General features: G+C 43.1%; 1 protein-coding gene across 50 annotated transcripts in view; it reads right to left on the bottom strand.

Annotated features, from left to right (window-relative positions):
• The window catches only part of LOC146820883 (uncharacterized), a 1,936,624-nt gene that overhangs the window by 900,799 nt on the left and 1,008,682 nt on the right, over nt 1–27,143 (bottom strand). For all 50 annotated transcript variants that reach the window (XM_085611721.1, XM_085611696.1, XM_085611722.1 and 47 more), the window contains 2 exons: nt 23,400–23,453; nt 21,248–21,274 (listed from right to left, as the gene is read on the bottom strand). In XM_085611721.1, the coding sequence (XP_085467847.1) occupies nt 21,248–21,274; nt 23,400–23,453 (81 nt within the window). The remainder of the gene's footprint in view (nt 1–21,247; nt 21,275–23,399; nt 23,454–27,143) is intronic.

Raw genomic sequence — 27,143 nt, 5'->3', positions numbered from 1 at the left:
ACCAGGCTGAGACACTCCGCTCAGAGGCCAGGCGGAGATTGAGGCCTAGTGACGAGCGACCTGAGGCTGCAAGATGCATGTCCCCCTGCCCGACTGGGCAGCATATCTGAAGCGCCAAGACATGCCTGTCGGCGGACGCCCAAACTGGAGGCTGCAGGGACAGAGGTGAGGAGGTAGTGGGGGTGGAGACACGGAGGGCCCGATAGCTAGATTGGGCTGCGTGGTGGCACAGGCCTTGATCCCCCGTTGACCCCCATGCACCTCTGAAACATCAGTACATGTCCAATGGGCATACCAGAGGAGCCCAGATACATAGTTTGGAGTGACCTCCAGTGGGTTCCTCGAAGTTCTATGCAGTCAAGAGAGCACATAGGGTGCCTGCCATCCCCCAAAAACAGGGCATAACCCCTTGCACCATTGCAGCTCATATTTTCTACTACAGGGACAGAGATGTAATCCTGCAGGCAGCAAAAAGGGCCTCAGATTTGAAATTTGAAGGAACCCCTGTCGCCCTGTTTCCAGACTATACGCTCAAGGTCCAACAACAACGGAGAAGCTTCACGGAAGTAAAGCTGGAATTAAGGAGGCGCAAACTCAAATATATGATGCTTTTCCCTGTCAGGCTCCATGTAATAGTGGAGGGGAAGACATGGTTTTTTGACTCTCCCAACCTAGCAATGGACTAGCTGGAGGGCTGGCGGGTGGTGGGAGAAGGTTGATGACACTGGATGCCACACCCGAGGCAGCAAGAGGACACAGACGAAGTCTGAAAATAAGGAAGGGGATGCCGATAAAGGGGGGGGGGGTGCCCCTTGGCCCACCGCCAATACAGATTGTGGCGCAGGCGTGAGATCCGATGATCACGTTTTGTGAGCCGTAAGGGGGAGTCTTCTTTGTTCATGATAAGAGGGGAACACAGACTGCTGCAGAAAGAACAGGATACGTGATAACAAGGCACCCATAAGCAATGTACAATAGCTACACCTTTGTGGGGATACTATTTCCTCTTGAAATTTAGTTCACTGTTGGGGTAGAGCGGGGAGGAGCAGTTTGGTTGCAGCCTTCTCAATACCCCCCAGTTGTTAATTAACTAACATGTTTTTTCTTTTTAGGGGCAACAGGCACCTTGCCAGTTGGGGGAGGGTGAGTAGTTCAGTTACCACCAGGCAGGGCAGCAGGGTGGGGTGAGTTTTGAGATTATGAGGTTAGTTGTTAAAGCAGATGCAGTCACTTGGAGACCAAAAACAGTAATATCACATTGGGACAAAATCCATATTTGGGCAACCCCCGACATCCAGTTTATCTTGCAAGATGGCGAGCCCCCTTAAAGCCAGGTCTCAGCTGTCGATCCTCTTGTGGAATGTAAATGGCAATGGCAACAAGATTAAACAAAGCATGGTCCACCAATTTATCCGTAAACACTCTCCCGACATCATATTAATGCAGAAAACCCACTTGCTAGGCAAAACTTGCAAGGCGATGAATAGGAGAAGTTATACAATGGTGGCACATTCAGGATATACCACTGACTCTAGGGGAGTGGGCATCCTCATTAATACTCCACACCCTTTATCCAGCACAAAACTTTGGTTGCCCCGCGGGGAATTTACGTGGTGCAAACTGGCACATGGGAGGGTATCCCAATTAATCTATGCTTGGCCTATATTCCTCTGTGTTTACATCGCATCACACTCCCGAGGTTGAGCGAGATACTGATTAATTTGCCTGAGGGGGTTCAACTGCAAGGGGGAGATTTCAATGCATTACTTTCACCAGACTTAGACAGACCTGCTAGAACCCACATTACCCACTACGATCCAACACTGTCCGAATTTGTGACTGTCCTTGGCATAGCAGATACCTGGTGCACATAACAACAGAGAGATCACCAATACACTTTCCTTTCCGGGGTGCATTTAAGCCTCTCAAGATTGGACTATATTTTTACACAGGTTGACCACCTGGCTAAAGTAGCTGAGGTAAGACACTGGCCCGAGGGGTTTGATACCATTTCCCGGTATGGGGATGTGTCAACATAACCCGGGGACCGTGGCCTATTAATGCCTGGTATCTGCAAGATGCCAAGTTCACAGAAAAGTTAGATAAGGCTAAAATCACTTACTTCAAAATTAATGAAGGGTCAGTGACCTCCAACTTAATATTCTGGAAGCCTTTAAGGCATTTATATGAGGCACTGCCTATTCACAGATAGTGGGGCTAATGAGAGACAGAGAGAAAGAACTGTTCGCACTAGTGACCAAAACACAGTCCTTAGAAAGAAAGAGAGTTAGCACCCTGAATGAAGATCAGATTTATACCCTTCATCTCCGACAAAAAGAATATAGAGATTTAATGGAACAGAGGGAGAAAAACATATACACTTTGCACCAACTGCATATTTATGAGGGAGGAGATAAAACGGGGAAGCCGCTCACGTGGCTCGAAAAAAGGGACAACATAAGAAGATGCGTACCCCAAATAGTGACAGGGTCAGGTGAAAATATCTACGATCGGAAGGGATCTCGGAGGCATTTGCGCAATACTATGAGCAACTATATTCACCCACTACCCAATGGTCCAGTGCAGAGATCCATAACTTCCTCTGAGACATTAAGCCCCCGACCCTCTCGGAGTATTACTGAGACTATTTAGAGGCATTTATAGAATGATGCAAAATAGGACTGACAATACGAGCACTGAATTCGGGTAAAGCGATAGGGCCTAATTGTCTTCCTATCAAACTATACAAACGCTTAGCATCCAGATTAATACCCCACTTGCTCAACATGTGGAGGGAGGCGAGAGAAGAACATATGCTCCCATCAGATCAATGCTTAGCCACAATAGTGGATATCCATAAGGCGGGGAAATCGCCGGAGAGGTGCACATCATATGGGGCGAGCTGCAATGTTAAAGATGACATCACCCCGAATGCTCTACACTTTGCAGAATACCCCTCACCCAGTGCCAGATAGCTTCTTCCAATCCATTGATTCCTTTCTATGCTCTTTGCTCTGGAACGCGGCCCGCCGAGAATTTCTCTAACCAAGTTAGCACGTATATAATGGAGGTACTGGCCTTCCAGATATAAGAAAGTATTACTGGGCGGCGCATCTGGCCTTAGTGAATGATTGGGTGTTCGCCCCCTGGGAGGACACGAACTATAGGTTGGAGCGGCTCTCCATGTGACCCGGAGGAGTTCAATGCATCCTCTACAGTTCACCGAAGGGCAAACACTTACTTTCCCAAACACACACAATTGCTCAGATATGGCGCACCGCTACGTCCTTTTTGGGATAGAAGGGGAAACTGACTGACATGACCCCACTATGGCATAGAGACGCACTGTCACAGTTACGTGACCTTTGAGGATTTAAATCATGGGACTTAATAGGAATTTACGCACTGGGGGATGTTTGGAGGGATAATAATATACTCACTTGGGAAGAGTCACAGGCCCAGTATGAACTGGGTGGCACAGAGGCTTTCAGATACCTCCAGCTCTGCCATGACCTCAAAGCACATATACCGGGGGAGATCCCCCCTGCCAGAATACTTCCCACTTGAAGACAGAATCCTAACTGAAGCATTAGCAAAGAAGACAGTTTCTCTAATGTATAGAAAATTACAAAACAATTCTCCTGATCTCCTGGTTGCGTTGAGATTTCCAAAGTGGGAGGTCGACATTGGAGACTGTGATGACGGGGAGTGGGAGGAGGCGCTGGGAACATTCTAGGATGTTTCTATACAGACAGAGTTCAGATTTATTTTTCTCTGCATATTGCACCGATCTTATAATGCACCGACAACTCATAGATGTATGGGGTGCGCCGCCACTGACCTATGTCTGAGGAGCTGCGGAATGAAGGGAACCTTCTTCCACACGTAATGGGCGTGCCCAAAAATTTTAACTTTCTGGATCGACCGGCAGAAAATAATAGGAGTAGTGATTGGAGAACGCCCCCCTCCCCCCACAACTGCAAAGAAATGCAGTTGGGGACAGGAGCCGCCACCATCTGGCTCTCATTGGTCCTCCTAGTGGCTAAGTGAAATACAGCATGACTATGGGGAGGAGTTGAGGTTCCCCAGGTGGGAGACTGAGAGCGGGGTTAAAATTTGTGCATGATTAATGAGAAGCCAATATATCAGGGAAGGGACTGACCATGCAAGTGGGAGAAAATATGGGTAGGATGGTGGTCCTACAGAGCGCTGGATCGGGAGCCTACTCTGAGAAGGGACGATGATGTGCTGGACACACTCTGTGCCTAGTCGTACTGAAATGATTAAAAGTGCAGACTGTCTTTATTTAACTTCTTTTCCTGGTGTAATTGCTCGAGCTCTCCAACATTAACATGTTGTATAAAAGAAAAATGCTGTACAAAAGTCTTTGTACGCTGATTTTTTCATTATGTATTTGTATGTTACATAAAACTCAATAAAAAGATGAAAAAAAGTGTCACTATTTAAAATTACAAAATGTAATTGAAGCCAAAGAAAGGAACTGTAAACACAATTCTCCATGTAAAAAGAATTAGCAGCACCTTTTCAAAGAGAATGCATGTCCTTGGACAGTTTAGACTGGACCCCACAGTGCTGCAAGACCAATAGTGTTAATTCTCAGTCTGAACTTTAACATAGATATCTGAAGAGCTGCACCCCCTCCCCACACCCATATTTCCATCACCAATGAATTTTCGTATGACACTTTTGTTTGTACTTTTGCGAATGAATTATACATTTCACATGCATATGCTGTACCTTTTGCCATGATTTCTGTAGACTTTGAAGTCGAAATATTGAGCCTCATTTAGAACAATTCAATGCAGGGCAGCACTGCAAGTCACTGTGCTGTGCTGCCTCTCAAAAGAAAAGGGCGTGAATGCGCCGCATCTATGAAATATAGCATATTCCTGCCCTCTTCCACTGACCTGACACACAAATGCCTGCCTTGCGCCAACACAGGCACCCTTGTACCATGGGGCACGGGTATCTGTGTTGTAGGAATTATTGTTTTAGTGCAGGAAGGGACACCTACCTGTGCAGAAATAATTAATGGAGGTTTTTCCCTTTTTAGGTCTCGCAGACCTGCATTGCAGCGCGCATGCGCTGCTCGCTCTGCGAGGCTTTTTGTAATCAAGGAGATTTCAGAAGTGGGGATGAAGCCCCACCCATCATTCTGACTGGCTGGCGTTATAATTTATGCTAAACGGCGGCCTCCATTTGAAAATGAGGCTTCTTTGTTACCACCCTGTCTCCTTTTTAGACAGCCCACCCGGACTGAATTGTTTGCTTGTGGCGTTACACTGTCCTCAATATGTAGGCGGTAAGCACTATTTTGTTCCAGACGCACATTGCTCAGCAGCGGTGCTGCTTCCCACATCGGCATAGGTGCGCTCCTTGTTGTTCCATTAGCAAAGTTACAGTTTGTTAATCACATCGGTGGCCAGACACGCACGCTGGCCGGTTATTTGTTGTTGCTTACATACTGATAAGAGCCCTAGAGTATTGAACAGGTCGATTCTCACACCCATGCACAAAGCACTGAAGGAGGAAATCCTTGGACTTTCTACTGGACCTGTCTTAACCCACTGCGTGCTAAGACCTGAGTCATTATCCGGGGCTGATAAGGCCCCTTCTCATGGAGTTACAACATTCATGCTTTTCTATCCAGAGTACAAGTCCAAAGGCAGTTGCGACATACTAAATCGTGGGAACATCATGAAATTGATAGAAGCCATTGGCCTGTCTAACGATGTAACTTCACAAGACATCACCTCAATAGATTTCATAGCACCAGGTCAGGGTCAAATAAATGAAGCCACAAAGGTCACCTGGCGCTTGAGAGAAGCAATGAACAAAATCTTAAGTCATTCTGAAACTTTCAACCAGTGGGGCATTACCTTACTCCTCGGCATGGAACCAGGATACCCTCATGTTCTGCAGAAAACCCGAGCCCCTGAGTGCCTGCGAGCAGGACAGAGGAAGGTCTACTCGGTTCTGAGGAGTGCCGGGGATAAAACTCCCACCCCCGACTTGGAAGAACCAAAAGCAAGAGATGGCCAGCACACATTAAACAGGAGACTGGAACAGGCCTGTACATGGTCATGGTTGGCGGGTACACTAAATTTAACCCGGCTGCTACGCTGACAAAACAACAGTCAAAAGGCACAAGAAGCCTGCCCACTAAGGATCTGTTCTTGGAATGTCAATGGGCTATCAAATAAACTGGGAGATGAAGCCATGATCTCTTATTTATGGTAATTTCAGATCATACTGTTACAAGAGACATGGCTCGTGGAGCCACAGCAATTGGAAGGTTTCAAAACTCACCACACCCCAGCTATTAAAATGAAATCGTCAGGATGAGGCAGTGGAGGCCTAGCTATCTACATATCAACAAACAATGCAATCACCTCATATGACCTCCATTCACTCCAGTCTGTGGGAATCTCTTTCAGCACCCATCAAGGCCAGCCAAGGACCATAATCCTTTTGAATGTGTACATCGCCCAAATTCCGTGTCCAGGCAAACCCTCTCAGATGAGTTTTTAGCGACAGTGCTAAGAATGAGATCAGGATTCTCGAACGCAGACATCATACTATCTGGAGACTTTAACATGTGGCTAATGTCGGACCTACAAATAAATGAGGTCGCTAAATCACAGGAAAGTGTTTGGGTGATACCACCGCAGGATCGTACCGGAGGGCGCAAGGAGGACCAGAAAGGCCGCACCCTACAAGGAAACCTAGAACATCTTGGCCTCAGAGCCCTAAACGGGCGCTTCTTTCCTGACAAGCCACCTGGCCTCTCATTTTTATCGAATACTGGCGCATCTTTAATTGACTACACCTTCGTCAACCTTTCTCTTTTGAATAACCGCTTTCGGGTTTGACAACTGACCAGAAAGCGATCACAGTCCTCAAGAACTTTTGCTCAGCACCGGATTGGTGCAACATGCTGAGGCGGGGCACTAGCTTCTGAAAGCTTTATGATCAATTTAAAATGCATCAAGTGCTCGGTCAATAACCTACAGCACATATCAATGGAAGCAAAACATATGATAGAGAACACCAGCAGGACAACTGTAGATCAATTGCAAACTGGACAAGCTTCGCAAACAAGCTGACAGCCAGACACGCAAAGCCAATAACGTACGCAAAAGCGACAGGGTCCCAACAGTTGATCTCTTGAGATCCGGTGATACATACGGTGAAAAGAAGCATGAACCGGCTATGGAGGGAATTAAAAATAAAGCCAATGGATACATCAATTATAACCAAACTGAGAGAAGCTCGCTGCCATCTAAAGAAAGCAAAAAGAGAACATCGAAGGGCTCACTGGAATTCCTTTTGGGACAAATTATATCAAGATATAAGGTCAAACATCCCCGCGAGTTTCTGGCGCACCATAAAAAGCCTTGGGGGTTGTGTCCTGAAAGTTGCCTCATCAAACATACTGGAAATCGAGTGGTATTTCTTTCTGCACAGTCATTTTAAGGACCGACAAGACCACACCCCGAATCAGGTCATTGGCACAAAGGGCAGCAATGCTCCGACAGAGTGGAACTCACCTCCAGACCGTTTTTACAAAGGGCCAAGAACGGAAGAGCTTTTCCATAAAAGTCCAATAATTAAAAAGGAAATAGAGAGACAAAAACAGGATAACAGCACTGAGCATAGTACATTCCCGGAGGACCAAATTGAAAGGCTGCTAAAAAAAGGTCGGAAAGATGGAGCTCCAGGACCAGGAGATATTTTTCCGGCCTTGTTTAAGGAGGATCCGGCCTTCTGGGCCTCTAAGTAATCCTGGGCATAGTTCGCGTAGCAGCGATACGTGTAGCTACGCAAAGTGCACTTCGCACTACGCGAGATATGCGTAGCACTACACAAATTGCGTAGTGCGCTGTTCGCGATGATTGCACCGTGCCGGATGCTTGTCCGCACTGTGCAATCATTGAAAACGGCATCTTGCACAGTGCGAGCTGTCATTTTCTGCCGCTCAAGTAGATTTTTACTCGAGGGGCAGCTTTCTCAACGTGGACTGGTAGTTTCTCATTGCGAGCCTTCGCGAGCATACAAGACCACTCGCAATGAGAAACCTGACCTCCCGCGTTGAGAATCTCGCCGGGAGGTTTATTTTCCACGCTCGCGATCGCCAACTTGATGTTGCTGATCACGAACGAGGAAAAAGTCTCGCCGGGATGTCAATTTGCTCCCTCGAGTTCGCCAGCTGGACGTTGAGGACCGCGAGCGAGCAAAAAATGCCAACTACGCTACGCAATTTAGCACTGTGCTACGTGCAATTCGCGTAGCGCGAAGTAGCACAAACTAAGCAAACTTCGCTTGCGTAGCGTAGTTGTCCGCCCAGGGTTACCTCTAAGCTAGCCCCTCTTTTCACTTCCATCTTAGCAATGAACACCATTCCACCCTCTTGTCAAGGATCAATTCTTGTTCCAATCTTCAAAGGAGGGGACAAAAAATCCCCAGGAAACTATCGGTTAGTCGCTCTCCTCGATAATGAAGCAAAGTGCTTTGCAGGGATTTTGCTGAACTCATTGCGGGAATGGGCCGAGGAACATTCAATAATCCCTCCAAACCAAACTGGTTTCACAAGCGAAACTGGCACTGCGGTTAACCTTATGAGTCTCTCGTGTCTGATAGACCAGGCGGAGACTAGCACCAGATTTATAGACTATTATAGAAATGACTCAAACAAGGATGTGTCTTGGCCCCTACACTTTTTAATTTATTTTTATCAGATCTCCCGGAAGCCCTAAACACAGTCAACTCTGATGCTCCCAAATTAGGCAGCCTACAGCTGTCAAACCTATTATACGCCGATGACGTGGTCCTCCTAAGTAACACAAAGATAGGTTTACAAAGGCTTATGGATGCAACTGCTGCTTACTCAAATAAGAACGAGCTCCAGATAAATAACAAGAAAACTAAAATCTTGGAGGTTCGCCCGGGAAGGCCAAAGAAGTTGGCATGGGTCTTAAATTCGGAAAGTATCATAGAATCCAAATGCCATAAGTACTTAGGAGTCTTCTTTAACAACAACGGAAGATATAAAAGCCATCTGGGAGAGCAAAAAAAGAAAGGAACAGCGCTAGCATTTGCTCTCAGTTTTATCAATAAGAAATCACTTGGCCCAACATTCGCTCCAACCTTAACGTACGGAAGCGAGGTGCTAAAAGGACTGGATAGTGGCCAATTAGACACAATTATAGCAAAAATCTTTAGAACAGTTTTCCAGCTACCATCTTTCACGTCACCGGCACAAATAAGGCTGGAACTGGGTATATGCAAACAATCGCTGGGCAGAATGATGAATTTTCTAATGTGCTGCCACAAGCTGAGGACATCAAAAGAGGGCAGCCTAGCGGAACACCTATGGTCGAATCTGAATACAAAACGATGGCTAGCAGGGCATGGCTATTTGTCAAGCGGGCTAAAAACCCTAGGCCTGAGCAAAGTTTGGGACCTACATGTTAGCCAAATCGAGTTCAAAAGGCTAGCAAAAATAAGTGCAAAAAAGCTCTCCCCTATGGAAGATAAGGCAAGTCTTGCAAGAAGAAGCCATGGCTGGATGACCCTAATATCATATGATCAGCTGACACCTCAGAATTACTTAACCTGTCCTTTCAGCGCACGTACTAAACTCTGTTTCTTAAAACTAAGATTGGGGGTGATCAACCTGTCCTGCCATCTTCCCAAATGGAAAAGAGAACAAGCCCCGGAACCATGTAGATTTTGTGGCAACCATAAGGAAGACATCATTCATGTTCTGTGCCTGTGTCTAAGTCTCCTGAAAGAAAGAAGGACCCTCCTACGGAGGGCTTGGAACAACAAGAAAGTCACATCGTGCAGATCTGCAGTATTGGCTTGCTTTGACCCATGGAATACATACTTAAACTGTGCACTGGTGAGGTTTATGGACTGTGCAGCAAAAAAACTAGGGGAGGGGAGATGTTGATCGCTACAGCTAGAGGCACAGATCCATGGACCACTACAATAGTAGGAAACCTTGCCTTGCGGGCACCCAGACATACGTAACTGTCGGAAACATCAAAGCATAACCGATTCTAAAAAGGGACGGGCGTAGAGGCTGGACAATTTTGGGACTTAAAACACAACCTTGATCACGACCACAATTGCCTTGAAGGGATCGTCCTCATAGGCATTTGCAGCGCAGCGCACCTACAAGAGAGCTTGGTCATGTGGGGGGGCCAGGTGTTTTTTACCACTGGAACCGGGGTTCTATCTTATCAAACTTAAAAAGTGTCATATTTTTATCAATTTAATAAGTGTCATAATTTTATCTTTTGTATTTTGCAAAGGTTTCCTTTTAAAGCATGCAATAAACATAAACTCAACACTCGGGGTGCCTCTCCTTGCTTCAGCAAACCCACTCCACAGCCTCAAAGCACGTGTGTACCAGCTCACCTCGCATAAGTGTAAAAGCTTTTGGTGCACTAAAGCAAATAATATACATGTCACAAACATATAATGTGGAATATTTTATTTTGTAATCAGGGCACGCTTTTATTATAGTGCCCGCTTTTTCAACAATGCCCCTAAATCCCCCCCCACCCGGTCATTGTAATTTACAACGCAAATGTAGTGCTTTACAGGCCCCTGCTGTTGGGTTGAGCTTGCGCTACATAAAACTGCAAAAGGGGGGCAAAAACACAGCCGTTATCCAAAGGTACGTGGAGAGGTATTGAGGGGTGTTGTATACTTCTATTAAAAAATCTGAGTGTTATGACCAGAGCCCAAGGGACAGATTCACTTTACCATTAAACGTGAAGTCATGTGAGTGGGCACCAGTCTCATAACTGTCACTCTTCTCAAGGCGTAGTCTTTATTTTGGAACCTGGATGCGTATTTGTGTCAGGTATTTCACTAATAATTTTGTTACGTAGCGTTTTACATGCCCCTGCTGTGGGCTTAATTTAATTCCGTGTCTACCTGTGCACACATTAGCCCTGAGCATTAGTTCACTTTTTTATCAATCACAGACGTGTGATTCTTAACTAAAGTAAAGTAAAAATACTCCTGCACCAGTATGAGCCAGTTCCGCTTTATCAGCAGCAATGTAATGCAGGTTCCAGTCTTGGCGTTGGCTGAACATATGTGATTCTCAGCAAATCACTCAATCTCTCCCATGTCTACCCAAAATGAATGTGTCCTTGGGTAATGTAACTGGTGCTTATATAAAGCGCTGCAATACAGTCTGGTTGAGCTTGAGCTATATAAAACTGCAAAAAAGGGGCCAGAAATACAGCCGTCGTCCAAAGGTGCATGGAGACGTATTGCGAGAGTGTTGACTGCTTCTATTTAAAAAAAACTGAGTGTTTTCACCAGAGTCCAAGGGACAGATTAACCTTACCATTAAACGTGAAGTCATGTGAGTGGGCATGCCGCCACCAGTCTCATAACTATCACTCTTCTCAAGGTGTAGTCTTTATTTTGGAACCTGTATGCATGTCTGGGTCGGTTATTTCCCTAATAATATTGTTATGTAGTGCTTTACAGGCCCCTTAAAAAAACCTAAAAGAAGTTAGTAAACGTCACTTGCAGGTTTTATAAACGCATAAATAAGAGGCAGTATAGTTTACAATGCCAATGGATCAAACTCTCGCAAATGCGAGACCTGTTGCACTGTAAGTGCTTGTTTAATATGTGCTGCAGAATGCAGGACACATTGAAAGAGGAAAAAATGAGGAGAAATAAAGTTATTTCTTCTTGTTACACCACCCCTGGGGAGGCGCACGGTTTTGACACATTCCAAGATTTAAACTGTGTTGCAAATCTGGCAATGTGTGAAATACCACTGGAGTACACTGATCTCAACGCCCATGGCACACCTCCCCAACGCAGTGTGAGGCAATGTAGCAATTTGAGCTGCGATGCATTACACCATATCTACGAGGGCATGAAAAGCCATGCAGGAAGGCTTTTCGTGGCCTCGTACATATGGCTCTGCACCATCAGAACATCAATAAAAGTGACGTTACGGCGGTGCACGGGGCTTGGAATTAAGCCCCATTGTTCTTAATGTTTTCTGAAAGGGATTTATTTACTATTATGTGTAAGCCAAGCCAGACATTATGACTCAAGTTAAAAAAAACAGTACAATTTTGTGATTTGCAGTCATAAAGCCATCTTTTAACGATAAACGAAAAAATATATATTGTTTTTATTTTTAAAAGCAACATCTCAACCGTGTTTAAACTGCAATACATTCTCAAATCCCTAGATTTAAGTTTGGTAGCTAGAGAGGCACACAACATCAAAGCACATTTGCATTTGTTGTGGATGAGATGGAACTTCAAAACAGTTTGAACCCTTGTATCCTCTGTCCCTGTCAAATGATGACCCACAATCACCTTAACATTGTCTAAATGTAGTCTTCGTGAAACACATACTTGTCAAAAGCAGTGCAATACGCTAGAGGTTGCAAAGCTGCGGCATGCTCGAGTGTGCAATGGAGAAATCCAAGTTCACAATGCCTCGATTTGAAAAAAATGGGAACAATGAGATGTTAGCTACAATTGTGACACATAATCTCATTCTCTCCAAGCTGACCACCTGCTTTCTTCTCAATGTGCCTGATACTGTCACATGCTGTAGGCATTTTTCCATGCTGAAAACAACCAGCATTAACAGCCTTGCTAATGCAAGCAAATATACGCTCAACTATCTATCTTCACAATTTTAAATAAGGCCAGATAAAAATGCAATTTCAACGCACTTGTTTTCTTTTCTGTGATAGCTTTAGCTGTAAAAAACATGGAATAAATGTACAAAAAGAGGAACCTACCCTCCTAAAGAAGTTCTCTAACATAACTACTCTTTTAGATGCATTTGTTACGTTTGCTGTGCATTTCTAAGGTCATACTTCCTTTTTTATGTTGATGAAAGTTTTTAAAATAGTTTTAATGTAAGTATCTACATACAAGGAAATCAGAGTTGTACTTTATTTCTTGCCTCAATTATATTATAGCATAGTTAAAGAACGACTTCATTCAACAACACTCATCCAGTACCATCCACTCATCCAGCACCATAAGGTGAAGTGCATTCCAAGATGTTTAAGGATTTCTAAAATTTAACAAACCTTTCATGACAAGATGGTTTGCTATACTTAACAAATGTTCGCTGGATCTTATTTTTTTGATCATAGAGGAATTGGTGAACATTATTAAGGATTTGGCCTCTGATATACATGATCTTAATGCAAAGCTGGAACAACGCATGAGCGCGGATATTTGGACCAAAACTTTAAACGAGATTAATGAAAAAGTTGATGAACACGCAAAGGAGGTACACGAACGCAAACTCCACAAATTCAAAAGTGACACAATAGATTACAAATTAGATGAGGTCTACACATGGGCAGATGTGTACGCTCAGCGACGCATATTTAAGAAACCAGAAGCATCAACAGCAGAAGAAAGTATAGCAACGGAGCAAGACATGTTACCAACACGTCCTCCAGCATTGGGTATTGTAAATATCTCAGATTCCTCATCTGCTATGCAAAGCACAAGTGGCACATCTAAGGAGTCTTTTTAGCATCAGGTCAAACCTCCAATCATTCACCAGAGGATCACGGTGCAGCAGAAACACACAAACCAGGAGGGGACAAAAGACAAAATTTGTAAAATGTATGCAGAAACCCGAAAAGGACCTAGTGATGAATATTTCAGACATTAATCTTACATCATTTGAACTTTCAATTTTAAATAAGGGTATGACTTTAGTTCCTACATACTCTACCAACATGCTGGAAACAGAAGTATCACTGTTTAAATTCATGCGTAAACTCAGGTTATGATGGTTTTTTCATCACCTTGCACAAGATGTCAATGCATCGCCACAAAACGGCGAAAAAATCTTTAAACCGAAAAGCACGTTCATGCCACCTATCTCTCACAAATCCTTGGACCTATTTGAGTTATTGGTGAAAAAAGACCTGGAACAAATATCCATGAAGTCAAATCCGCGGAAAAATCTAAGTCAAAAAGAATTTCTTACACTGCGCTAACTAGCAGAAGATACCAATTTAACATTCCAGCCAGCTGACAAGGGTGGAGCCCTTTTCGTAATGAATACGACTTACTATGAAGCAAAAGTTGAAGAGCATGTTATGAATGGAGATACTTACATCATTCTGGACTCAGACCCACTATCACTTTTCAAAACACTCTCAGTGAGATTCTGATGAAGGCCATGGATTCAGGATGGATTGATGATAACACCAAAAAATTCCTGACATCTGAGTATCCATCACGTCCACATATATATATATGCTGCAGAAGATGCATAACAATCAGCAAGACCCACCATTTCATCCGACTGTAGCAGCATGTGGCTCGATACACAAACCAGTTGGAAGGTACTTAGATTATTTTTTACAGCCACTAGTACAAAGATGGGTATCCTACATCCAAGACACCACGGGCTGTCTCAATAAATTGACTCATGTACAAACTGCTATTGATGAGAACACCTGGCTGTGTACCAAAGATGTTGTGGCACTGTATACATCTATACTCCCAACCTGAAGGAATAGAGGCAGTTAAATGGATGTTACTCAAGAGTGATTACGAAGAGTCACAGAACATTTTCTTACTGGAACTTCTGCAGTTTAGTCTGTATCACAGTTATTTTTCCTGGAAAGATCGTTTTTTCTTACAACGCACTGGAACATCAATGGGTTTTATGGGGGCACCCTCCAATCTGAACATTTTTATGGCCAAATATGAAGATACGCACATTCTTCAGAATGTATCATGGACAGATCATCTACTCATATATCTCAAATACATCCATGATATTTTACTACTGGGGCATGGTCCGAAAGAAGAATTGGAGAAGTGATTTGCATCTTGAATCAACATAATCTGTGCATCAAATTGACCCACACCATCAGTCAATCGTCCATAAATGATCTTGACATTTTGATTGAATAAATCAAGGGTGTCTACATACGAGAGTCCATAAAAAACCAACAGACCAAAATAACGCACTCCATTTCAAAAGATTCCGTCCTTAAAAAATCACTTACCACAATCGCAATTTGTCAGAATCAAGAGAATTACTTCAGACAGTGACACAAGTGATTGCCACATTGAAGGAATGTCTCAGCCATATCAGCAACGGGGATACCCAAATGAATTTTTAAACATTGCTAAACAGAAAGTCAAGCACATAGAGCTTGATCAACTTCTTAGTAAGGTGATGATACCTAAGGTACAAAGAGAAGTTTGGGTCATCAAATTTTCAAATACAGCATCAGCAATTAAACAGGGCATCCTTAACAGATGGGAAATCATCGAACAGGAGACAGATTTTAAAGATGTCTACACTGCTCAACCTGTTTGCTCACTCAAGATCGAAAAACCTGAAGGAAATTTTGAGAAAAAGACACTTAAACCAAGCAACAACACAGCATCTGGGTATGCGCAAGTGCTACAACTGCGGTCACTGTGGGAATGTGATCACATGGAGCACATTTGCACATCAACACACTGGAAAAATGATTAAACTTAGACATACCTCAGACTGCAACTCGGAAATGGTGATTTACACCATTAAGTGCCCATGCGGGCTAGTATATGTTGGTAGAACATCTCGAAAGATAAAAGTCAGGCTAACTGAGCATAAGAGCATGATTCGAACATCCAACACCAAATCATGTCTAGCAGCACACTGGGTTGAGAAAAAACATTCTATACCCCAAATAAGGTTCACCATTCTAGAGAAAATTTTGATGGCACCACACATTAACGTCAAGAAACAATTAGCGCAGCAAGATACTTACTGGATACAACACCTTAATACGTTGACACCTTATGGGCTGAATGACAAGTTAGAAATGGTCTGTTTTCTGTAAATCTTGCATCAGGTGTAATTGACATCAGTATAAGATGTTTTGTGCTTTCATTTCCATCAACTATCATGTGTTTATGCTGACACTCATTGCTGGCATTTTATGTATTTAATATTCAGATTGGATTACACCACATCATGTATGTAATTTAGTTAATGTGACTATTAGCAGTATGACAGATAGATCATTTCAACTTTTGTACAGAAGACAGTGGTCATTAAGAACCATGTTACTCAATTCATGTCAGGCTGTTGTGCATGTTTCATTAAACGTTGATCGTTCTTAAACGGAGGGTTACCATCATTAGTAGAGCTTCGCGCCGTGCATGATGCACTTCTTTTTAATGCACTACTGAGGTCGGGTCAGTTGAGGCACCTTTTTCATTTATTCTATTTTTACATTTTTTCCCACTGTTTTACTTCAAGCGTTGCTTTCCTCTTTATGTATTCTTATAACGGGGAATTAGCTTTTTTTCCATCACAAACAGCCTCATCTACAGACTGAGGCAGTCTATCTTCGTTTTCGATTCCGAAGATGCGATCACGTCTTCATGCGGAATTTGCACTTTATCTATGGTGTCCGGGGAGAAGCTTACTGTTGGCGTAGATCGGAGATGGATCCGGTCGGATGGCGTTTCTATCCAAGTAAGTGGTTGGGACATTCATGTAAAAAAGACTTACGGGCAAACAAGGAGGGAGGTCTAGATAGGTATTGGATGCTAAACCGGTCCCGTTTCTTTTACATAGTGTTTCACGCATTTGAAGTTTCATCATTTAAAGATCGTGAATTTAGCGATTCTTTCAAAGTAAGTGGGGCTCTCATTTTGGCATGTTTGTGTTTTTTGGCAGCACTAACTTTCACAATGGCAGCTACAACATGCATTTTTGTTATATTCATGTTGTACCTTCAGTTGCAGCTTATTATGCAGTATTCTATCTGGGCATTGGACCGGATAGGTGAGCATGGTAGCATTACATAGGTGTTCTTTATATTGGAATGTGTGGCTTCTGGTGGTTAATTAATAATGAAAACAGTAATCTAGTGATCAATATCTCTTCCTACACACTCAACGATCAAGAAAAGGCCCTTCTTGGACGTGGATTGTCATTTGTACCAACATCCCATACTACTTCTCTCCAGACACAGGGTGAATTCTTTAAATTCATGCGTACCATCAGATTGAAACATTTCTTTAACAATGTTGTGATTTCTGATCATCAAGAAAGTGAACCAACTCAGCAGCGATTCAAACCCAAAAGCACATTCATGCCTCCAACTTCGCATAAGACATTGGACACTTTTGAGACTTTAGTCAACAAAGATCTTGAAAAACTTAACTATCGACCAAATAATTACAGCAATATCTCCAAGTACGATCGCAACATCATTCAGAACCTGGCAAACAATTCATTGATCACTATGCAACCAGCTGACAAAGGAGGGGCCATAGTGGTCATGGATACTGAGTATTACCATCTCAAAGTATCATCGCACGTTTCAGACACCAATACCTACATATTACTTCCATGTGATCCTACTGCCCAACTTCAAGATATGCTTAACAAACTACTCAAGGCGGCATGCGACAATGAATGGATCAATGACGCTACACGTCTTTACCTTATGACCACCAACCCACGAAGGCCTCATTTGTATATGATCCCAAAAATACACAAGGACCCTAATGATCCACCATTCCGTCCAATTGTGTCCGGCTGTGGTTCCATTTTTGATCCTGTCGGGAAATTCTTGGATCACTTTTTACAACAGTTTGTTCAGAAGTGGTGTACATATTTAAAGGACACGACACATTTCCTTCAGGTTTTACAACAAGTGGTGATTGATCCCCAAAGCTCCATCTATCTCTGAACAATCGACGTCACAGCTCTCTACACTTCGATTCCACATGCAGCAGGTCTTGATGCGGTCGAATGGGCTCTTCTCAAAATGGAGGATATTGATATTGAGAAAATGTTCATTCTTCAACTCCTCAAGTTTTGTCTTCATAATAGCTACTTTGAATATCAACACAAATTCTATGCACAACTCACTGGAACATCGATGGGTTTTTCTGGAGCGCCGGCATATGCCAATATCTACATGTCGCAATATGAGCAGGACAACATTATCGACAACCCTACCTGGTGGTCTAAAGTAATTCTCTATTATCGCTACATTGATGACATCTTCCTCATTTGGAATGATACCATATCTTCATTTACCACAATGATTGAGTCCCTTAACAGTATCAATCCACACATTCAACTTACATATCTTATCCATGAAGACACCATACATTATCTTGACGTGCAAGTTGTGAAAACATCTCTCAATCATTTTAAAACTACCATTTACCATAAACCCACAGACCGAAATAGTCTATTAGCTTTTTCAAGCTTCCATCCACGAAGTCTCATCAGGAATTTGCCTTTATCCCAGTTCATCAGGATACACAGAATCTGCTCTGACACTGAAAATAGTTCTTTTGAACTACTAGAAACTTCCAAACGATTTTCAGCAAGAGGTTATCCCCAGGAAGTGCTGACGAATTGTCTAACAAAAGCTATGGGTAAACAGCGTCATGATCTTCTCATACAACAACCACGTATTCCCCAACAAAGATTGGTATTTGTGAGTAAATTTTCAACCATATCTACCAAAATTAAGAACATTATCAACTCCCGCTGGGAACTTCTCCAACAAGAGGAAGATTTTCATGACCTATTTCAATGTAAACCTTTGTTTGCGTACACCAGAGGTAGAAATCTACGCTCGCTCTTGAAACCCCCTGTTGCCACCAAGGAACTAAGCGTACACCATGGGACAAGAAGATGTCTATCGTGTGTCCATTGTAACAACGTAATCACAGGGAATATTCTCACTTATCCTTTATCTGGTACCAAGATACAGCTCAAACACACCAGTGACTGCAATACAGCTAACGTCATTTACTGTATTAAATACCCTTGCTGAAAAGCATACGTAGGGAAGACCGAACGCAAAATCAAAACCTGCATAACTGAACATAAATCCAGGATTAGACACAAGAACACTACCTCAAGCCTTGCAACCCATTGGACTGAGGCTAAACACATGATCTCACAACTTCGGTTCCAAATCATTGAGACAATAAATGTTCGACCAGGTGTAGACGTAACCAACATGTTACTACGTAAAGAAATTTTCTGGATTCAAAAACTCCACACCTTGACCCCGTTTGGTCTCAATGATCGCCTGGATATGTCATGCTTCTTATAAGAAACCTACCCACAGTAACCCTCAGAATTCTCTTTTTCATTCTCCTACACCTATATCTATACTACATTGCCATTCCTATAACACACTTGTGTCCGGATGCCTTTACTAAGCTTCTGTTACCACCCTAAAGGCACAGTAAACGGAACAACGTACCTGTTTGGAGCGGCGTCATGAAAGCAGCGAGCTGGGACTGTTCCTCACAACGACCCAACGGGACTATAGTTGGGGAGGCAAAGGTAAAGCGACATCCACTATGGACAGTATTTTGCCAAGAACTGCATTATCCAGAATGCCTAGCAAGCATACGCCCAGTGGGGCGGGACTATAACTCAAAACCACCTTGATAAACCGGCTAGCTGCTCCTGTCCCCCTTACACGCCAACCAGTGAAAAAGGAAATACATCCGAAACGCGTATGGCAGATATGGTGTTACGAGATGCTGTGAGGACTTGTCTTAGCCTGCTGTTGCCTCCCATACAATAAAAGGTGAAATCGAACGTTGTGTGTGGTGTCTTCAACTGGGAGCAGTTTCGATTGGAATATATATATATATATATTTTAGATTGACAAAGCCTGCTGTGCAGGCGAAACGCGTCTCTTTTTAAGCAGGGGTCGTGGGAGACCTGAATAACAATAAAAGAAGTTTTTCCCATGCACACACTGTGTACGTGCCTCTTCGTTTGGAGCAGGAGTGTCCTTTGATATATATATATATATATATATATATATATATATATATATATATATATATATATATATATATATATTTTTTTCCCTGAAAATACAAATGTTACATGGAGTTCATAACTAGGCTGACATTTCACTCATACAAAACCAGAGACGTTCAGCAGTTATAGTTAGCTGAGCTAACTATAACTTACGCCCCCTCAATGCACTGCTTATGATGTCACATATTACGTCACCCATGACATAGTCAGTGACATCACTGATGACATCTTAAATGACATCACTGACGATATCATCCAGTGATTGTGATTGTTTTTTCAAAGTTAAACATATATACTAAGGTGCAAGGCTATTGGAGTGCCTGTATGGGTGAGTGAGTGGGTGTGTCAGAGGATGTATGAGTAAATGAGTGGCTATGGCAGTGCCTGTATGGGTGCATGATTTGGTGTGTGAGTGGGTGTAATGGTGAATGAGAGGATGCTTGAGTGGCTGTGTGGGTGAGGGTGTGTCAGTGGCAGTAAATGGTGAATGAGAGAATACATGAGTGACTAAATGGGTGACTGAGCAGGTACATACATGTCCATATTGGTGAGCGACAGTGTACCGATTACGAGTTTGGCAGTTCTCTTGCGGCACCGCCACCGCTGCATTCTCAGGAGGACTTCCAAGCCTGTGGTGCACCCACCTGCCAGATTCAGAGTTGAATTGAGGTCAGGTGGGCGGTGCTCCTGCGGTTTCATGGCAGTGGCAGTGTTAGGCCCATAGAGGAGCCTGAACAGCAGACCACCACCATGACAGCACATTCCTGCACGGTGCAGTATGCACCATGTTGTGCATGCAACACTGTGCAGGAACGGGGGTGGATTCCCAGGGAGCACAACATGTGCCCCCCTGCATGCACCCCCAGGCCCAGGAGCAGTGAAATTGGCAGTGGACAGGCATCCTGTAATATGCTTGGCGGTGCTGCAGCGGCACCACCAGCATATGCTGCCCCTATTTGCTGCACCACCACCGCGTGATTCTGAATCCCGGCAAAGGCGGGGATCCTGTGGCGGTCCAACCACTACACTAAAAATACTGCGGGCGGACCCACAGTGGTCAGTCTGCCATGCCGAGCCGCTGTACTCGTAATGAGGCCTTAAGTCTATATTCAAGTTGTAAGTGTCAGCATTGAAGTTCTCTCACAACTGCTGTTTGTGGCCACTTCAAGGCCCCTACACCCACTCTAGAATTCAATAAAACACATATCACTGTTCATAATGCAGAGCCTACAAAACCATTTGTATAGGACACATAGATATCAGTGCTCTCAACAGTCATGTCAAAGCATTATTTCATGCACAAATCTAGTTATGTGCTCAAAGCATGCATGCCATATGTACAGCTTTCCGATGAACTTACTTGTTCCATTAACTATCTTTGATTTAACTGTGGGAGACAAAAGGAGATTGATAACCCATGTCAGTTAATATGAAGTATGTAATAGGTTTCCATCAATATTTTACAGTTGTAGCAATGCAATATATATTGAATTACAGTTGAGAAAATGACTTGTACACCAAGACATTTGAGACAGGAACATCCTTCACACAAAGAAATACTCTTTTTCCATTCCAATTGCATTTGAAGCGAGGGCGGCTTCTTATGAAAAGTATATAATCATGCTAAATTGAATAATTAGCCTTATTTCCTTATGTCTACAATTACGGGGCATGTATTGCTGTGATCTATAGCCACCGCTCTTCCTTAACGCAACAAAGTATTAGATCTTAAAAAGCACATTTTATTTACTCTACGTTCCTTAAAGCTGCTTCTTTTATTTGATAACCGACATAACTTCCTGTGTGTTAATGTTTTTATCTTGACTTACTTCTAAGCTTAAACTTTCCTTTACCTAGGAAAGAGACACAGGGATCTTACATTACGTGAAACTAATTATAAATGTCATTTCCATTTTCATGCGTGACACCATTCATTATATTTGTTGTTTTCATATAGTACTGAACCAGTAGGTTGCTTCAGAATGCTACTAAAAACATAACATCATCAGTACTGTCATTTGCTAAGCCACCAGTTGTTAATATTTTCATGCAATCAGCTTGAAGAGTTTGAAATGCAAAGGAAAACAACTTAGAACATGGGCATATTTACAAGAAAATTGCACAGCAGGCGCTGCAGCAGAATTTGCAGCACCACACTCTGCCATTTCCAAAACACATGAATGTGCCGTATTAACAACAATACAGTGCACCCCTGTGTTTTTTCCTAGTGCTGGCACTAAAAATAGCTGCCTAGCACCAACCCAGACAGCCTTGCGCCTTAGTGCAAGGGTGCCAGCATTGCAGGGAATGATTGTTCATGTGCATGAAAGTTCCCTTCCTGCAGATAAACAATCAATAATAGCGTTTTGCTCTTTCTGCAGCACACACAGAGAAAGCAAAAACGAGGAGAAGTATTTCTCCTCGTTGAGCCATTCTAACACCATGGCATCAGTTTTTGGCGCTACCTCAGATTTACAAATCCTTGTAAATCTGGGACAGTGTCAAAAAGCAATGGGTGTTGCAGGGGAACGCCCACATCAACACCCAGTGCACACCCCTTTCATGCAGGTACCTGCGTGAAAAGGTACTGTTTTTACAAAGTGGGGTTAAGCCACAAAAAGTGACATAACGCCACTTGGTTAATATGGTGCATGGTCAGTAAAAGTGATGTTCCAGTGGTGCAATCCCCTTGTAAAAATGCCCCGTAGCTTCCTATAGCAGTCTCTTTAGCCCTTTACGTGTTTTTCATTATTCAATGGCAGGTATAGCCATGGGAATGAGGAATTCTGCTGGCGTATGTTTATGTAGAGGTATAAAGTCTGTTAGCATCTCTCAATCTAGATTTGTTGCTTATGGTCCTGGATGAAGGTGTAACAAAAACATTTACCGACTCTTGAAATGAGGTTGCAAATGGATATCGATTCCGAATTTGGAAGGGGCATGTTGTAGGTGTCCATTTCAAACTGAAAATCAGTTTGAGATGTAGCAATGTTTTGCAACCATAATCTGGTCACAAAACACTAACAAATTACTGACTCCATAGTTGGAGTGGTAACCCATTTGTAAAAAGGGAACACATGTTTTGCATGGAAAGAAAACATTGTTGAAGAGTAGGCAGTTATCCAGGAAACCACTGCCAAATCTCAAACAAACCTCTTATTTAAAAAATAAAAAAAAGTTAGCTTTTCAAAAAAAAAATGCTACTGTTTCCTCTAAACAGGCTGCATTAAAAAAAAAAAAATTAAAGGCAGTAACATACTTGGTGGTCTATTGACCATAGCAGGCCACCATCCCTATGATGGCCACCAATCAGAGTGGGTTGCAATTTATGATTTAACCCATGAATTTCAATGAGGCAGGTGAACTTACGACCCACTCCCAATTCTTATGTTGTTAACTGACCTATTTGTAAATAGTAGCCAAACTGTAGCAACGCCTTCTAACAAATGGCCAGTAGATGGCAATGTTTTAATAAGTATTACAGATAAAGTTATTAGGTGGAAGCTAATTACCTGACGCTGTGACTTTTGTTGCTGCAACTTTAGCTGCCGGAGCTTTTACTGGTTCTAAAAATGAAGCAAAGTTAATGTATGGATGATGATGAAAGTCGAAGCTTACAAATTGTACATTTTTATGATTTAATTTCATATGTGTGTGGGAACGAGGTAGCCTCACACGTAATTTTGAAGGGGCACATTTTCACAGGTTTTTATTTTCATAAAATAGGCACATACACAGTGGAACCAGTCTGGTTTATGAACCGTGGAATATGCAGCTTGAAAGAAATACAAATCCAGAGTGAAATACATATCATTGTTTTAAACTTCAAAAATATGATAAAACATCTATCTATCTAAAACAATCTAAAGCTCAGATGTACTAATGACTAACATGTGCACTTATGCAAAGCTAAGCCTTTGCAGTGGGTGCAAAGAGTTCCGACCTCAGCACAACTCGACTTACGTGCATAAATGTAATTTTTGGGCTAACATTTGGGCCCGTACTACGCAGCAAGGGAACTCGATGCACTTTGTTGCGTGAAAGAAAAAAATGAATAAATGCACCATATTTCTTCTGCACACTTCTGCGCTCTCCTGCTCTAGTGAATTTGTGGCAGCTTAGTGCCAACGTAGCCACTCTTCCCCGTGAATCAAAGGTGCCTGGGTTGTGGTCAGAGCAGTTTTTTGTGCAGGAAGAGATACCTTCCTGCGCAAAAACTATTCTTAGCAGCTTATTCCTCTTTATGTGTGTGCTGCATTTAGTTTGCACAGGAATGCCTATGCTCCACACATGGGATGCCTCCCTTATGCAATGTAACTCAAGTCAGCATTATGTGCTGTGTTGTGGTCATTTACAGTGGTTAATTTGTAAAATAATTAATGTTGGGGCTCTTGTCAGGAGGCAGTTTGCACCAGCCCATTTCTCCTGTTGGTGCTGCCTAAAACAGAACCAACTAGTAACTATAAAAGTAGGAAGAGGATGTGGCATAATGACCAGAGCTGCCAACTTCGGAGCAGGGTAACCATATTTACAAGCAACTGGCGGAGTGCAGGTTAGCTCCATATTTGTCAACGCTATGCTCTGTCACTTTAGAAATGAAGGGAAACGCGATATTTATAATAATACAGCACTGCCCTGCTTTTCTCCATGTGCTGACACTAAAGTAAGATGCCTAGCACCAACACAGACACCCTGCATCATAGTGCAAGGGTACCAGTGTTGAGGGAATGATTGTTTACGTGCAGGAAGGGACACCTTGGCGATTTAAAACTTCTATGTGTGCTGCATTGTGCAGCACATATAGAAGTTGCAAATCATCATTTTAGTCATGATTATTTATGTGCAGGAGGGTATCCCTTACTTCACATAAACAATCATTCATGGCATTTTGCTATTTCTATGTGTGTTGCACAATGCAGTACACATAGAAAGAGCAAAAACGAGGAGATGTTGGGACCAGGTTTGCCCTTGTCTTAATTTTGGTGTTGACTCCTATTTAAGCCACCCTTATAAATAGAGGGCAGCATCAAAATCAATTTGTGTTGCGATGAAACACCCACCACAACCCCTTTTGCCCACCCCTTTCACGCTAAGTATAGTGTGAAAGGGTGACTTATTTACAAGGCGGTGTTAAACTGACTCCTTGTAACTAAGCTGAAGCCCCTATTGTCTGTGGAGAGAGGGGCATGTAAATATGCCCCTAAATCCCCCTTGCCTGCCATAAATTAATGTGTCCTTCACTGGTGCTCATGAAAACCACTGATATTGATGATTAAATGCTGGTGCTGAGCACCAGAAACCACTGACTCAAATTAAGCACCGGTTTTACTAAGCAATGTAAAGACAAGCAAATCAGACTTTGTGTGTCCTAGTAAACACCGAAATACACTTTGTGTCGAGCTGCGTCAAAAAAGTGATAGACCTCCGACACAAAAGGTAACTAAATCTTTTCCTAGATGTGAGCTCTGCACCAAATTTCTTTGAATCACATTGTGCCACACCTAAAGATTTGGCAAGATGGTGGAAGAGACTGTAAAATGTGAGAACAGCACACACTCCCGCAAACCTGGTTCTGCATGCAATCCTAATCCTAAAACCATCCTAATCCCAACTGAAGCCAGGCACAAACAATGAGCCAGTGAAATGATGTGTGCTAGTACTCTTGAATAGGTATCTTCATAAGGAACTTTGAACTGGAGACTCAGCCTAAAACCCAAGGGCTTCATTTATGAGGCCCGTTGCGCTGCCGGAAAGTCACTTTTTGTGACGTTCCGTTGCACAGGAGCCTTCTCCATATTTACAAGCAGCAGTAAGCCACTTTTTTAGCTTAATGCTGCCTCGTAAATATTGTGACTTTTAACACAATTTTCTGTATTAAAGGGGCGTGCAATGGGTGATGCTGGGGGAGTTCCCAGCAACGTCCATGGCTTTTTGACACTGCCCCAGATGTATGAGAAATCACAAATCTGAGGCAGTGTCAAAAACGTATACCTCCCCAGGAGAGCGGTAAGGGAGGCACAACAAGGAGAAATATATTTAAATTCTACTCATTTTTCCTTTCCTATGTGTGCTGCATTCTGCAGCACATATAGAAAGAGGAAAAAGCCACGTGTGATACCTTCCTGCACAAAAATATTCATCCCCGCAGACATTCTTGCACCATGGTGTTAAGGTGCCTGCGTTGGCGCACGACAGCCCATTGTGCACCAGCACAGGGAAAAAGGGCAGGAATGTGCGTATCTGATAGATACGGTGCATTCCAACCCTTTCCTTTTGCTGTAGGGCAGCGCAGCAGCAAGGCCTGCAGTGCCACCCTATGGCAAAAACTCATAAATGAGGCCCCAAATTTCATGGAAGATGATGTTAGCTCACATTTCTGCTGTGGTTCGAATGTGTGTCAGGCTAAAACAGCCTTCTTGCACGACTGTAACCAATTACATCATCAGCTCTGGTCTCTCGGTAAAAAAAAGGACACAGCACGTTTTTTATTTTTTCCAGCAAAACAGAGAACTGTTGCCTTTTACACAGCTCTGTGCTATAGGAAGTTTTAGTAAATATGGTACATAATTCGTTCTTAGATCGTTGCACTTTTTCACTTGAATGACAGCACAATAAAAATAGAAATACAACACATTGTGAACATTTGAAGGCACTGATTATCGAAAGTGGGCAAGGTATTGCTAGAGAATGAGTATTACCAATGTGGTAGGATGCATTACAACCAATTCACACGGTCTTGCTGCCTGTGACTTACTCTAGTAATACTCTTGACTTACTGCTGCATTTCAAGAGTAGATCTGAAGAACTCTGGGCATATTTACGGAGCTTCAACACTCAGTGACATCTACGCAGAGCAAAGTATTTATGAAGCAGGGTGTCATATCGCTTAGCCCAGGTACACACAGGAGTCAGGTGAGAGGGTGTATATATCTTTTATTTATTTGCTCTCCGCCGCTGCGCTGACCACATGTCCAGTCGCCTGCTTCTTCCCTTGTGTTCTCCCTTACTTCCCACTCCCCTGACCGGGAGTCGTGTCCGGTTCTCAGCCCCTCCTCACCAGTCGGGTACAGGGTCCTAGTGCCCTTGTGCCCAGGTCACGACATCTCCCCTTTCGTTGCAGGAAAATGACAGAAAAGGGTGGTGATTGGCAACGAGCTGTAGCGAGAGATAGAGAGAGAAAAAGAGAGAGAGAGAGAAAAAGAGATGTGTACAGAGATGTGTCGTTGTCTTCAATCAGTCTTTTTGCTCTTTTGCAT

Source organism: Triturus cristatus, chromosome 6 (genome assembly GCF_964204655.1).
Source record: "Triturus cristatus chromosome 6, aTriCri1.1, whole genome shotgun sequence".
Lineage (NCBI taxonomy): Eukaryota > Metazoa > Chordata > Amphibia > Caudata > Salamandridae > Triturus > Triturus cristatus.
This window is presented reverse-complemented; position numbering and strand designations above follow the sequence as displayed.